Source organism: Dermacentor andersoni, chromosome 1 (assembly GCF_023375885.2).
Source record: "Dermacentor andersoni chromosome 1, qqDerAnde1_hic_scaffold, whole genome shotgun sequence".
NCBI lineage: Eukaryota > Metazoa > Arthropoda > Arachnida > Ixodida > Ixodidae > Dermacentor > Dermacentor andersoni.
In genome coordinates this window covers 246,115,034-246,127,090 of record NC_092814.1, presented here as the reverse complement: position 1 = coordinate 246,127,090, position 12,057 = coordinate 246,115,034, and the positions used below count along the sequence as shown (strand labels likewise).

Here is a 12,057-nt window from a genome sequence, read left to right as displayed (position 1 = left end):
AAGTCCTTGTTTAACCTATTGTACAACTTATATTCTTGCTTATAACTTGCATCTCTTTATAGAAAATACACCAATCTTTCTTAACTAGTTTGCGTCCCACTAGACGAGTTTTGTTTTGCCAACACAAGCACTTTCAAAATGGCGTTCGGGCGGTATACGCATGCGGTCGTCTGTCGAGTTCCCAACAGCATCAAGGAATGTTCGTCGGGTCTTATAGGCGACATAAACGTTGAATTGGCGAGAAAAGAACACGAAGAATTTTGTAAAACTCTTCGTAGCCTTGATCTTGATGTCATCGAACTGCAGGCCGACGAGTCAACACCGGACTGCGCATTCGTTGATGACACGGCGATCATTTGCAACGGTGCTGCCTTAATCTGCAGGCCAGCTAACGGAGAGCGCCAGAAGGAAGTAAGAAAGCCGGATTATTGTATATGCATGCAGTAGTTGTTAAATATGAGGCGTGCCGATTACCGTGGTGCTTCAAAGTTGTCGCGTCACTTGGCTCCTGCTGTATGTCACCGAATGCATGCGCTAATGCTGTTTAGATTGTAGTCACTCGCGTATAATTAACTTCATTATGATGTTTTTCTTGGCTATTTAGTGCAAACTGCGGTAAAATTGACAACAGTGATACGCGATGCTGTTATTCTAGATAATGAGAGAGCTTATGATGTATCCAGGTGACACACCCATTCATACATCTCGAAAGTCGCGTGCATCTACATTCCCATCGTGTTTACTTGGGTGTGGCGAATCACGCTTGCACGACTCCCTGTTTTCCATATATGCTGACGCTATAGGTCGTGATGTTATCGCGGCAGCTGTACTGTCACGGCCGTTGCGTACTTGCATGCTATTTGAAGACTTCGACGCTACGCCGGTGGCTGTTGCACGCTCGCGCTAGTGTTATTTCGTAGGTTGGAATGCCACTTTATCTCTCCTGGCGTGGGATGCTATCGTGGCTGTTATCGCTGAATGTCTGTCAGCGACCTGACGGTGCTTCATACAGGCGTTAGAGAAAGCAGGACAGTTATCTTTCTTTATTATTTGTTTTGTCCAGTAGAGAACTAGAAACAGTGCCCTGATGTATATCTCGCTGAAAAATGAAATTAAATCAGACTACCAGCCAGTAAAACGTCGTAGATGAATGCAGATTACTCGCTGGATTGTTGACTGCTTAGACAAAACCTGAAAGTCAAACTTGTGTGCACGGTGTTTAACTCTGTGCGACAGCTATTTTGATGCCGAATGTTTTACGCGCCATAACAGCCTAAAGTATTGCGCGACACACACACACACACACACAAATAAAGGCTGTCGCGGAACAGCGCACAGCCCTGTGGCGAGATTTTTACGAAAGACTACTGCATAAGGAACAATGAGATATTGTCTTTTATTCATTGAGTATTGTAAGTGCACTGAGCGAAAATTGTCATGTTGTCACAAGTAGAAAATAGAGGTGCATTGCTCGCATTCACAAAACAATTCGTGCGCTCGAATGACTCGTTTACGAAAAAAAACTCTGCCACGCCTGCACCACTAGTGTGTTGCAGGTGCCGGCCTATTACAATAGATTTTTACGAACGAAAAATCGTGTGAATTCGGCTTCATAATCACTACGCTTTGTAAGGACAGGTGCCTGTGTTTATTGGTGAATAAAATATCAGTGAATGTGGCCGACTGATCCCAAGTAACTTACGGATAGAAGCCTTTGTTCATTCAGCCCTTGGACTGGAAGCTAAACCTTCTGGCACAAATACGTTCGTACGTTAGAGCGGTTCGCAAGAACATGCGCCTACCAGTCGTGGTAGCGGACACATCGGCGAAGACGGCTGTCCCATGACGACAAAATCTTACGAACGGAGAGTTTTGTGAACTCGGCTCCTATAGGACCGTGTTCACAGAACTCTTAGAAAAGGCGCTATTGAGTTGCGACAGTGATTATTGTATGACAAAATGTTCTTACGAGAGAAACCTTTGTGAACGCGGCCATTGCTTCGCAAAAATGTCTTACCTATGCTTGTTCATCACTCGTCAGCGGGCTACCTGTCCTCTCGTTCTCGCCTCGCACGTTATATATTGGCCGGCGTACAAGCGCTAGCGATTCGCAAAACGCATTTGTGTAAGAGAAGTTTTCTGAATATGCGTCCTTATTCATAAAACTTCTTTGACGTAAGAACGCTTGCTCATTGGCCGGCGTTCGGTCACCCTCGATCGGCGTGATAGCAAGAGTATCGCCGCAGGGATGGCCAATCGCGTACCGCATTTACGTGAGATAACTTTCGTGAATATCTGGTTTGGGCCGGAAATGTTCTTACGTGCTGACATTGTTCGTAAGAGCAGATACCAGCGAATCGTGATGTCAGACATATTATTAGCGAGGATGGCGGGCCAGTGGCAAACACTTTAAAGCTTTTGCCAATTCGGCACGTGCAACCAGATGTACCGGTCAGATGTGAGCCGCCACAGCGATTGGCTGAGGCTGGAGTTAACGTAGACGGAGCGCTGATCTGGAACCATAAAAAAGGCTCGGTACGTAGTTTGGGTGTGGTTTCAGCACATTCATCGTATCATTTCTGGACCAAAATGCGGCGATTTTATTCCAATACCGTGAATGGCACCATGACGCCCGTAAAGTTGTGGTTTCGCTATTGACATAGCAGGCAAAAAGAAAGAAAACGAACATTCTTTATTAAACGCATTGGTTTCTGTGATCGGTGCTGCTACGGCACGATACGTTTCCCGAGTTCAGCACTGCAAGAACAAGAGGATACCTACACTGTTTTCCGTGTCCGTGTTTGAATCCGATTTGCGAGAAACATATGGGCGGCGGGATTACCAGCGTTGTTTTAATACTGGGCAGCTGCGTGCTTGGCTGCAAAAAAGCTCGGAAGAGATTAGCAGTTGCAAGTTGTGGTTTCAGTTAGATGCTGCACTTGCTGGCCCTCTTCAGTGTTACCGAATTCCCGTATTGCAGTTTGTCAAACGTAACGGTTATATCCAAGTTGCGAAGTTAATTGTTCCGATGATGCAGGATGTGTCGAATTGAATACAGAATGCATGGACTCAATGTCGCAGTACCTCGTTACTTCAAGGCTACAGTACTAATTAAGTAGGGACTTGCGTTTTTGTTCTAACCTTCGATTTAGCGCATACTGCTGCTTTCACTCAAATACCGCAGCAAGGTTGCATTTTCCTTTGGTACGTTTGATATTGTTGTTTGCATCCTAAATTTTCGTTGCCATCAGGCAACTTTAAGCTAGGCCACGTCTCTGCATCAGCTCACTTCTCCGGAGGCGAGATGTGATGCGACGTCACTTTTCTTTCTTTCTTTCTTTCTTTCTTTCCGATAAACCAGGCAAGCAAATATGCCATATGACATATTGAACGATACGAGCCAAAAAATAAGGAAATGCTACCTTGGGGCTAAATTTATGCGAAAACGAAGTGAAACGTCTTTTAAAATAGTGCGCTCCACTTTGAAGTGTCCGAGAAGATGCCATGAGCTGCAAGCTTCACCACCTTGCAGAAATTGGCTACGCCGCGGGGCCGATTGCCTCGCCGCATGCGGTCGAGAGCGAAAGGCAGTGTCGCACAGCCCTCTGGCCCCGCCGAAAAGACGGCTCGTCCCTGCCGATGGTCGTGCGGGGGGTCCCCGTTCGGCGGGCCGCGGGGAGAGCGCCCGCGGTATGGCATCCGCCGTGCGGCCTTGCGCGCTCATCAGGGCTCGTTGCGCCCGTCGACAACGCGGCAGCTTGTCGATAAACGGCCTGTGGCCCTGGATATGGGAGGAGGCTGCGTTCGGCGGAAACATCACCAGTCACGTTCAAGAGTCCAAGTGCTCGTAGGGCTGCGCGGTAGCGCAAGAAGCGGATACTTGGCGCCGACTACATGGAAGTAGCCTATAGGGGAGTGCCCCAGTTGTTCGCGTCTAGCGTTTAGCGTCGCTTTCGTCTTTTGAGTTGTCAGCAGCACCTGTGCCTGAGTGGAGTACGCATACGCGCCCTCGTAATCCAGTTCAACGACGCGAGTGTCTTCGACGTTCTGCTGAACACGAGGCGGTAGCGTCGAATCCCAGCTGCTGCAGCGGCCGTGCTCTGTGGAATGCAGATGCAACGGTGGAATGCAAAAAAAAAAAAAAAGCCTTTGCATTCGCGGGTTCCGTGGGCAATAGGGAACTCGCGTAAAGAAGCAGTTTTGGTCACTGATAAAGTCAAGGTGAAGAAACACAGAGGTACTTCAGAGTCCGTGCGGGTTCCTTGTTCACATAGGGCAGGCAAGAGCGGTTTCCGCCCAGAAAACGGCTCTTGTCTGCCCTAGTGTGAACATCAAAAAAAAAAAAAAAAGAAATTCACCATGTTACCTGACGACAGGAATTTTCGTCGAACTCTGGACTACAACTCCAGGTGGTACGAATAAGTCCAGGGCCTTTCACTGTTGTCTTCATCACTGTGCAGCATCGGAGTTTTGCAAGCTTAGATAGTAGCACGAATCCAAAAACAGCTGATCAATGTCCATTTGCTCACCGCGCACCTGTGCAATCACCTAGCCCGCGGCCGCCCTCATTGTTTATTGCTGGCGCGTCTAGGCCACGACTTGGACAGTGTAGAGACTCTTGCGCTGTTCCCGTCGGGGCACCAGGTGAGTTGAATCGGAGCGGTGATACGCAACAAAAAAAAAATGGAGGTCGCAGGAAGCTCTATATCGCAGCATGCTTGGCTGCTGGTTAACACGAGCGCCTCTAGGTCTACGAAGTCTTCTCGCTTACGCGCTGCGATAGGCGTGAACATAGCGAACAATCATACGCAGAAATCACATGCTTTGCAGTTTACAGGGAGGGGGGGGGGGGGGAGGCTGTCGTCAGTAGCCGATGTCACCTGCGCGAAAGTTTTCGTTGTCCCACCATGTTTCCTCTGGCAAATAGACGATAAATGATGCTTTCAGTCTCCGGAGCTTGCTGTCAACTCGCGCCGACAGTGCTTGTGGCATTGATCATATTGAGGTTGGGAATAAAATCGGTGTCCGGTAGCCGCATCTAGTCGACGATACTTGGGCCTGCGACATCTGATTCGTTGGGAACACGTACGGCTCGCAGTTCCCACGGTACCGTGGAAGCCGCGCCGTGCTGCGCGTCCTTCCACTGGGGCTGATCGGCGCCGATTTCGTATTTTAATAATTTCCACCGAGTTGTCGAATAAGGTTGGTGTGTTGGTCGGATCCGTATGATTGTCGCAGCATGTGAAACAGCCATCATGTATAAAAGAGGAAAAACAGTTTTATCCGAAAGGCAAACTATTGAGACAGCAATAGCAATAAGATATGAGGATATTACACAAAGTAGGTTTCATGTTTATGAACTAGGTCAAAATAAAACGAGGCTGAACGAACAAACATGTAATCGGCAACCCCGGAATCCGTTATTTGTGCTGGCAACAATCTCCAAGTAAACGAAGATGGCTACGGCCTCCAAGTTCACGAGACTATTCTCGTACACTCTATCTCGTCTCGGCCCACTTAACCACAGGCAACCGTATTCTAGTCACAAATAGAAGTTTCCTAGTACACTGTAGGTCGAGTTTACGCTCCGACGCTGGTTGCTCGCGCGGTGAGATCGCCAGCCGTTTGTTCGCAGGCGCGAGTAAAAACGGGTGCCAGAGAGAAAATCTGGGGGCTTTTGCGCCTTGAATGCCTCACTTAGCCTAGACGAAAAGAAAAGGGGGGTTAACCGAGGGGCCTGATTTTTATTAGTCATATAAGAAGCCAACAAACACAGACACCAAGGACAACATAGGGGAAATTACTTGTGCTTAATAAATGAAATAAAGAAACGATAAATTAATGGAAATGAAAGTGGATGGAAAAACAACTTGCCGCAGGTGGGCAACGATCCCACAACCATTAATGGAAATGAAATTGGATGAAAAAACGACTCGCCGTAGGTGGGGAAGGATCCTACAACCATTAATGGAAATGAAAGTGGATAAAAAAAATGGTTGTGGGATCGTTCCCCACCTGCGGCAAGTTGTTTTTTCATCCACTTTCATTTACATTAATTTATCGTTTCTTTGTTTCATTTGTTAAGCTCAAGTAATTTCACGTATGGTGGTGGGATCGTTCCCCACCTGCGGCAAGTTGTTTTTTCATCCACTTTCATTTCCATTGATTTATCGTTTTCTTTATTTTATTTATTAAGCACAAGTAATTTCCCCATGTTGTCCTTGCTGTCAGTGTTTGTTGGCTTCTTATGATATCGCTTTGCCTAGGTACCACGGAGAAGTTTCTTTGCTTTTTGTATGCGTTTGTCCCTAGGCGTGCCGGCATTGCGGAGTGAGGTCGAGTTTGTTTACGCTCCGTTGCCAACTGTCCGCGCGGTGAAGCAGTGGTAATTCCAGGTTCACGGCGGCTGTTTCTCTTGGTGCTGGGCTCAAGTTTATTATTTGTGGCGTAGAATCGAAGTGTTTCGTCGAAGTCGAAGTGTTCTTGCTGCCGATTGCCTTATTTTGATCGATCTCTAGTATTTCAGTGACGTGACGAAACCGCGGAAATCGCAATTGTGCCTGCAAACGTCCGGCCTGCCTCTATTGTGCCGCATCGGTCATTTTTAAAGACAAACAGCCTTTCAAGTGAGCCGGAGGCTAAGAAAGGGAAGTGTTTGTGCGTAGAGGGCCTACGAAAGGTGCAAACATTTGTTCGCGGCGCTGCTTCACTGCCACAAGTACTATACTTGACTATTTTTGACCTTCGTAGGCAACTCCGCACTGCGACTCGTGTTGCATTATGTCACATATCATCCCACAATATATAGGCAGTAATGTCTGTCGTGCTTTCAGTAGGTAAACACGGATATTGGGCCCTGATAGAAAGAGGCCAAAAACTGTTAAGTTACCTGGTCAGTGCGTCTTCGGATAAAAATAAATGAGTCGGGATGCACCTTTTTCTTTACATTTAACTGATAGTCTGATAAGGTAGTCTGCGTCTGATAAGTTGCGCTTGTTCGAGCTCACAGTGTGCAGCGTTAGAGCTAGGGAACACAGCAGACACCCGCCGCCCGTATAGGAATTGTCAAGCCCCGGTGAAACGTGAGAAGTAAATAACACCCAATCGGACCAAGTTGCTTTTCTTCCGATAGGTTTCCGAAATTTAGCGAGGATTTACTTTTAAGCAGTGTCACTTGTATTAGTGTAAAGGCGTGACTTAGAAACGTATCGAACCAGTTGTAATGACATTTGGCTGTGTGCACAGTGTCGCAAAGCAATCTAGCGTCGCTGTGGCCAGGCCGAATGCTCCAAATCTGGAACGAGTGCTGTTTGCAGTTGCTTCTAAATTTCTTGCGAGCGAATAAACTGACAACTCACCGCGCTGAGTGAGAAAACAGCATTTTCTGCTTACACCGCTAAACTAAAGCATGTTATCAAAACGATTTGTCGCCTCGCGGCATAACACGTGTCATGATGACTTCAGACTTTCCGAGCTAGTTATCGTTCCTGCTACCGGTGCCTGCGCACAAAAGTTCGTTAGTTAGAATATTCCTGCTGCTTAAGGCATTGGTAACACTAATACTGGGGCAGAAAACTATAAACGAACGAAACAAAATGAAGCTTAAGCGTGCATCACTCATTTATTAAAGCGCCTGCCTGAACAAAGTACACTCCGTGATTGGAAACGCCCGCAACATGTATAGAATATATAAAAGGAAAGCGATGGTATACTCGCCGGGAATGAAGGAGTCCGGAGTGAAGTCCCCAGTGTGAATTCGCGCACACACGCACGTACGTGCATCTCAAATTGCCTTCGAATTTCACAATTAAAAAACAAATAAATAGGACATTGAAGAAAGCATAACCATGGTGGTAGGAATGAGCGAAGTTTTTCTCATGGTATGCTGGTTGCGAGAAAATTGCGCACACATGTGGCCATTTTTATTCATGTTTTAGGTTAGCGTTAACGGAAGATAATTAGAGACTTTTAGCTTGTACGCTATTCCGGTAAACGGGAGCGGTTTGGGCGGATTACCGGATGGTCGGGGCGTAAACGTGAGCGGTGAAGCCGCCTGGTGTTGTAGAGCTCAACCAGACAAACGCATGGCTAAAACTGCAGTAACTCACCATATCCTGCTTCGCCACCCGTGCAAATTTTTGGCAGCGGCGTAATTGTTAACACGATTACGCCACTGTCGAAAATTTACGCCGGCAGCTAAGCAGAATATAGTAATTAGCTCTGTGTTTGTGTGGTTGAGCTTTGCGCCACCAGCTGGCGCCACCAATATGGCCGCTCACGTTGGCGCCCCCGCTAAACCGGAAAACCGCCCGCGCTTGCCCGAATACCGGACACGCTAAACGTCTCTATTTGCTGTTTCCGTTTCTCTTCGGGTCAGCGTTATCGTCACCTTGATAGCAGCATGTACGATTAATTCCCCTTTTGCATTAGATGTTTATTGTTGGTGAGATAACTGCAGTATGTGATCTGTGGTCGTATAGATTGCGATCGAAGTCTGTAGTAAAGGGGGAAGCGATCATTTAATAGTTCGCTCGCTGTACTTTTGGTAATGTAAGCACGTGCGGGCATTGAGGCTTCTGAACGATGAACACTGGTGCGAAAGTCTCTTCTCACGCATTTGTATGTTGAGTTGAGTATTGCCAAAGCGCGCGCAGTGTGCCTCGTGAATGTCTTGTACCACTCTACCAGCTATGTGCTCGTCTTGGAGGTGCCACGCACGCCTTCAGGCATGGCTCGAAGCAAAAGCAGATATCGCGTGTCATTAACCGCTGCGGTTACCGTGCGCGCGACATCCCTACGTGGAAGCAGTGTTAGCGCGAAACATTGTTACAGCAATGACGAAGACGAGACGCAAAATCATACCTGCCAAGCCTCCCGACTATTTCTTCCGGTTGTAGGGTTGACAGTAAAATCTCCCGGAAATTGCTGCTGAGCTCTGTTTCTATACTCGCCCAGCGCAGTGTTTGACCACATTGGCAAGGAAAAAAAAATCCAACCCAATCCAGTTGGAAGTTCATGGTCATGGTTAGCCATCATAGCCATGTTCATGGCGCATGTCATTGTTATACATTGTTAAAGGGGCCCTGAACCACCCCCCGGGCTTGGTGAAATAACATAGTCCACGGGTAGCATACGCTGCTGCGAACATCTCAGCTAAGTTTTGCTGTCGTACGCGGTGCGTGGAGCTCGCAAGTGGATCGCGAAGTCACCTTTCTCAAACGCTCGCTTTTCAACAGAAAACCCTGTTCTCACTCTCTTCTATAGACGCACTATTTCGTCATTCGCTTAGATTGGCCGGTAGCTGGCATCAAGTTGCGGTCGGCTACATGGCCTAGGTACCGCGGCCGCCGCGGTGTATCGCCACGAATCCACTGGCTCTAACTGGCTCAGCGCACTGCGGCTTGCTGAGGACAACCGCGTTTGGCTTATGTTTAGCGCGTCGTAGGCACCAACGGCGGAAGTCGTGGCGTCTACGTTAACATCCATAATGAAATTTGAACTGCGCGCCACTTGGGAGTCGGAGCGTTGTGGGCACGCCCCACTGCGCTGTAGCCTTCGCAGTGCAAGACATTCCAGAAGGAACGGGAGCACAGCGGAGGCCGTGTTTGATTGCCAATAACTCCGCTTCTGCTGAACGCATTGAAGTGCTTTATGCGGCAAAGTATTTCTGAAATAGCCTATTTCCACTTCAAATGCCATTCTCCACTTCTACAAAGAGTCGTTCAGAGCCCCTTTAAGAAAATAGTAGGGAAACCCTACATGGGCGTTATTTCGTTAACCGCAGCGCTGCTCTTTGCGCTGAGGGGGTTGTTTGGCGACCTGGTGGCCCTAGGCTCTTTCAGCTAGCGAGCGAATGCCGCGTTTCGCAACTAGCAACACCGAGTACCTTTTCTGAGGGCTTGGTAAGGACGGGAGTAAAGGCAGAATTTCATCGTTAACTGTTCGATATTCAAAGACCAGCTTCACTGAAGAGCTTCAGGTAAGGCACATTAGTTTAAATAATCTGAAATAGTTCCGTTTTTTTTTTTTTTTTTTTCGCGAGGTCATATTACAGTAGAAGTCCGAAGTCATTTATGTCCTTATGCACATGGCACGCCATACAACGCACCCTTGCCTCTTTGCTATAAGGACTGGTGAAACCGTGATGAAACTGAACATAGACTGATGTACACGACCAATTTAAAACTCGCGAAACCCGACGCATTGACGATGCTGTGATGGTCTGCTGTTTTGTATGAGGTCGTGGGATGAAACCCGGCTATTGCGGTCGTTCTTTTTTAAGACAAACTACAGGAACGTATATCTAGGTTGTAATGAACGTTATAAGAGACCCCAGATGATCAAAATTACTCCGTGTCCTTGACTACGGCATCACTCATGTCCTCTTGTGCAGATTCAGGTAGTTAAAATCAGTTAACAAACACTACCGATGTTTCACTCCGACTAATACAAGTCAAACATTTGTTTCTCGTGGTGTCTTTTTCAGCCATCTCACAGCCTGGGAACACCACATAATGATTAGGTACTTAAAACGGGCGTGGCTGATGTCGCTTACACCAGCGTACCGGTGTGAAAATATTCAACCAGCTTGAATGAAAAGCCCACCCCCACCCCACCAATAAAATTCATAATGAACCGTCAGAATACCAGCTACACGCGTTGGCAATTACACAATAGACCGTTTGAACTGGTTCGGCTAACTTTACCTGCTCTTACGGTCTGGAAGGCTAGGCTATGTCAAATCCAGGTAAATTGTCATTCAATTAGCTAAGGCACGCAGTTCATCCCTCTGTACTTAGCCCTGTATCTAGAAGTGAAGGAGACGCCTCTGTTAGCGTCAACAACAGTATGGATGCAAAACAGCCTAGCGCAGCTCAGCCAAACTTTCAGATATACACGCAAGATTTTCTTTCTCAGCGCAGTTGTGCTTTGCTTATGTAAAGTTATCCGACACATTCTTTTCGTTTGCTGCGAACTACCTATCCGCTATAATAATTAGTGTCTAGATACACTAAACAGCGCCACACATCCGCAAGCGTTTCACGGTGTTTTGCAGAGGATCTACATATCTGTGGCATTTTTCACCTTTGTAAATGCCCCCACAAGTACTACGACCGAGACAAGAGCTCCTTGCGTTTTCGGAAACCTGATGCATAGGAATAAACTCACTGATCTGCGAGATCTGACGGCGAATTTACTTTTCGAGTTTGTAAAACGCATTTGCTACTCTTGATGTAAGTAGTAAGCGGTAATTAACACGCTCGCTGAGCGTTATATCTATGTGACTTCTACAACATAGCTGCGCTGCCGCCCTCTGATTTCGTGTTCCATCTGCTAACAATGAAGGAACCATAAACATTTGTAACGCAATAACGTTGCACTCCCAAAACTGCATTGCTGTTCTGCCAGTCATCTATAACAGAAGCCGCGGCGCCATAGGAGCCTTTAAATCAATAAAGAGCGAAGTTATCAGCTATCGGTTTAGGCGCTATAGTGTTTCCGTCTAAAAGGCTGCGTCCGTTTCGCTTCTTCCGCGTCATCCATGTCGCCTCTGGTGTATATTTTTTTTTTTTTTTTTTTGCTGAGCCAGAACTACTGACCGCTTCCGTGTAAGAACGAAGGTAATGATAAGAATCACTATTACTACTACTATTACTACTTCCAATAATGATCATAATAATAGTAAGAAGAATAACAACAACAGGGTAGACTTTATGTCAGATCCAACGCACTGATCCTAAGTGATGCAAATCTTCCTGTGCGTTTATAGAAACGTTTTTTATATGTTAAATATGTGGCATGACTCTCGATTTGATGCAGATTGACGGTGAAATCGACACTATGTGACTTATTTATCGGGATTACATTTTTTTTTTAAATTTACGATAAACCAAATCTCAAATCTTCGAGACGAACTTGAGTGGACTCTGGGCTTACGTATACAATTAGGGGTAGTGTTCCCGTATATGGATGTTTTTTTTTTTTTCGCGCTGCACCAGCCGCCACTGGTCGAGCGTGATCAGGTCGTCGAAAAGCGATATCAGTCGTTCTACTCGA

The 12,057-nt window shown here is 46.8% G+C and overlaps 1 protein-coding gene across 1 annotated transcript in view; it reads left to right on the top strand.

Moving 5' to 3' along the window:
• Positions 1 to 123: 123 nt before the first annotated feature.
• The window catches only part of LOC126548015 (N(G),N(G)-dimethylarginine dimethylaminohydrolase 1), an 85,423-nt gene continuing 73,489 nt past the window's right edge, over positions 124 to 12,057 (top strand). Inside the window, exon 1 of the mRNA XM_050196094.3 lies at positions 124 to 411. Within this exon, the coding sequence (XP_050052051.1) occupies positions 139 to 411 (273 nt within the window). The 5' untranslated portion in view covers positions 124 to 138. The remainder of the gene's footprint in view (positions 412 to 12,057) is intronic.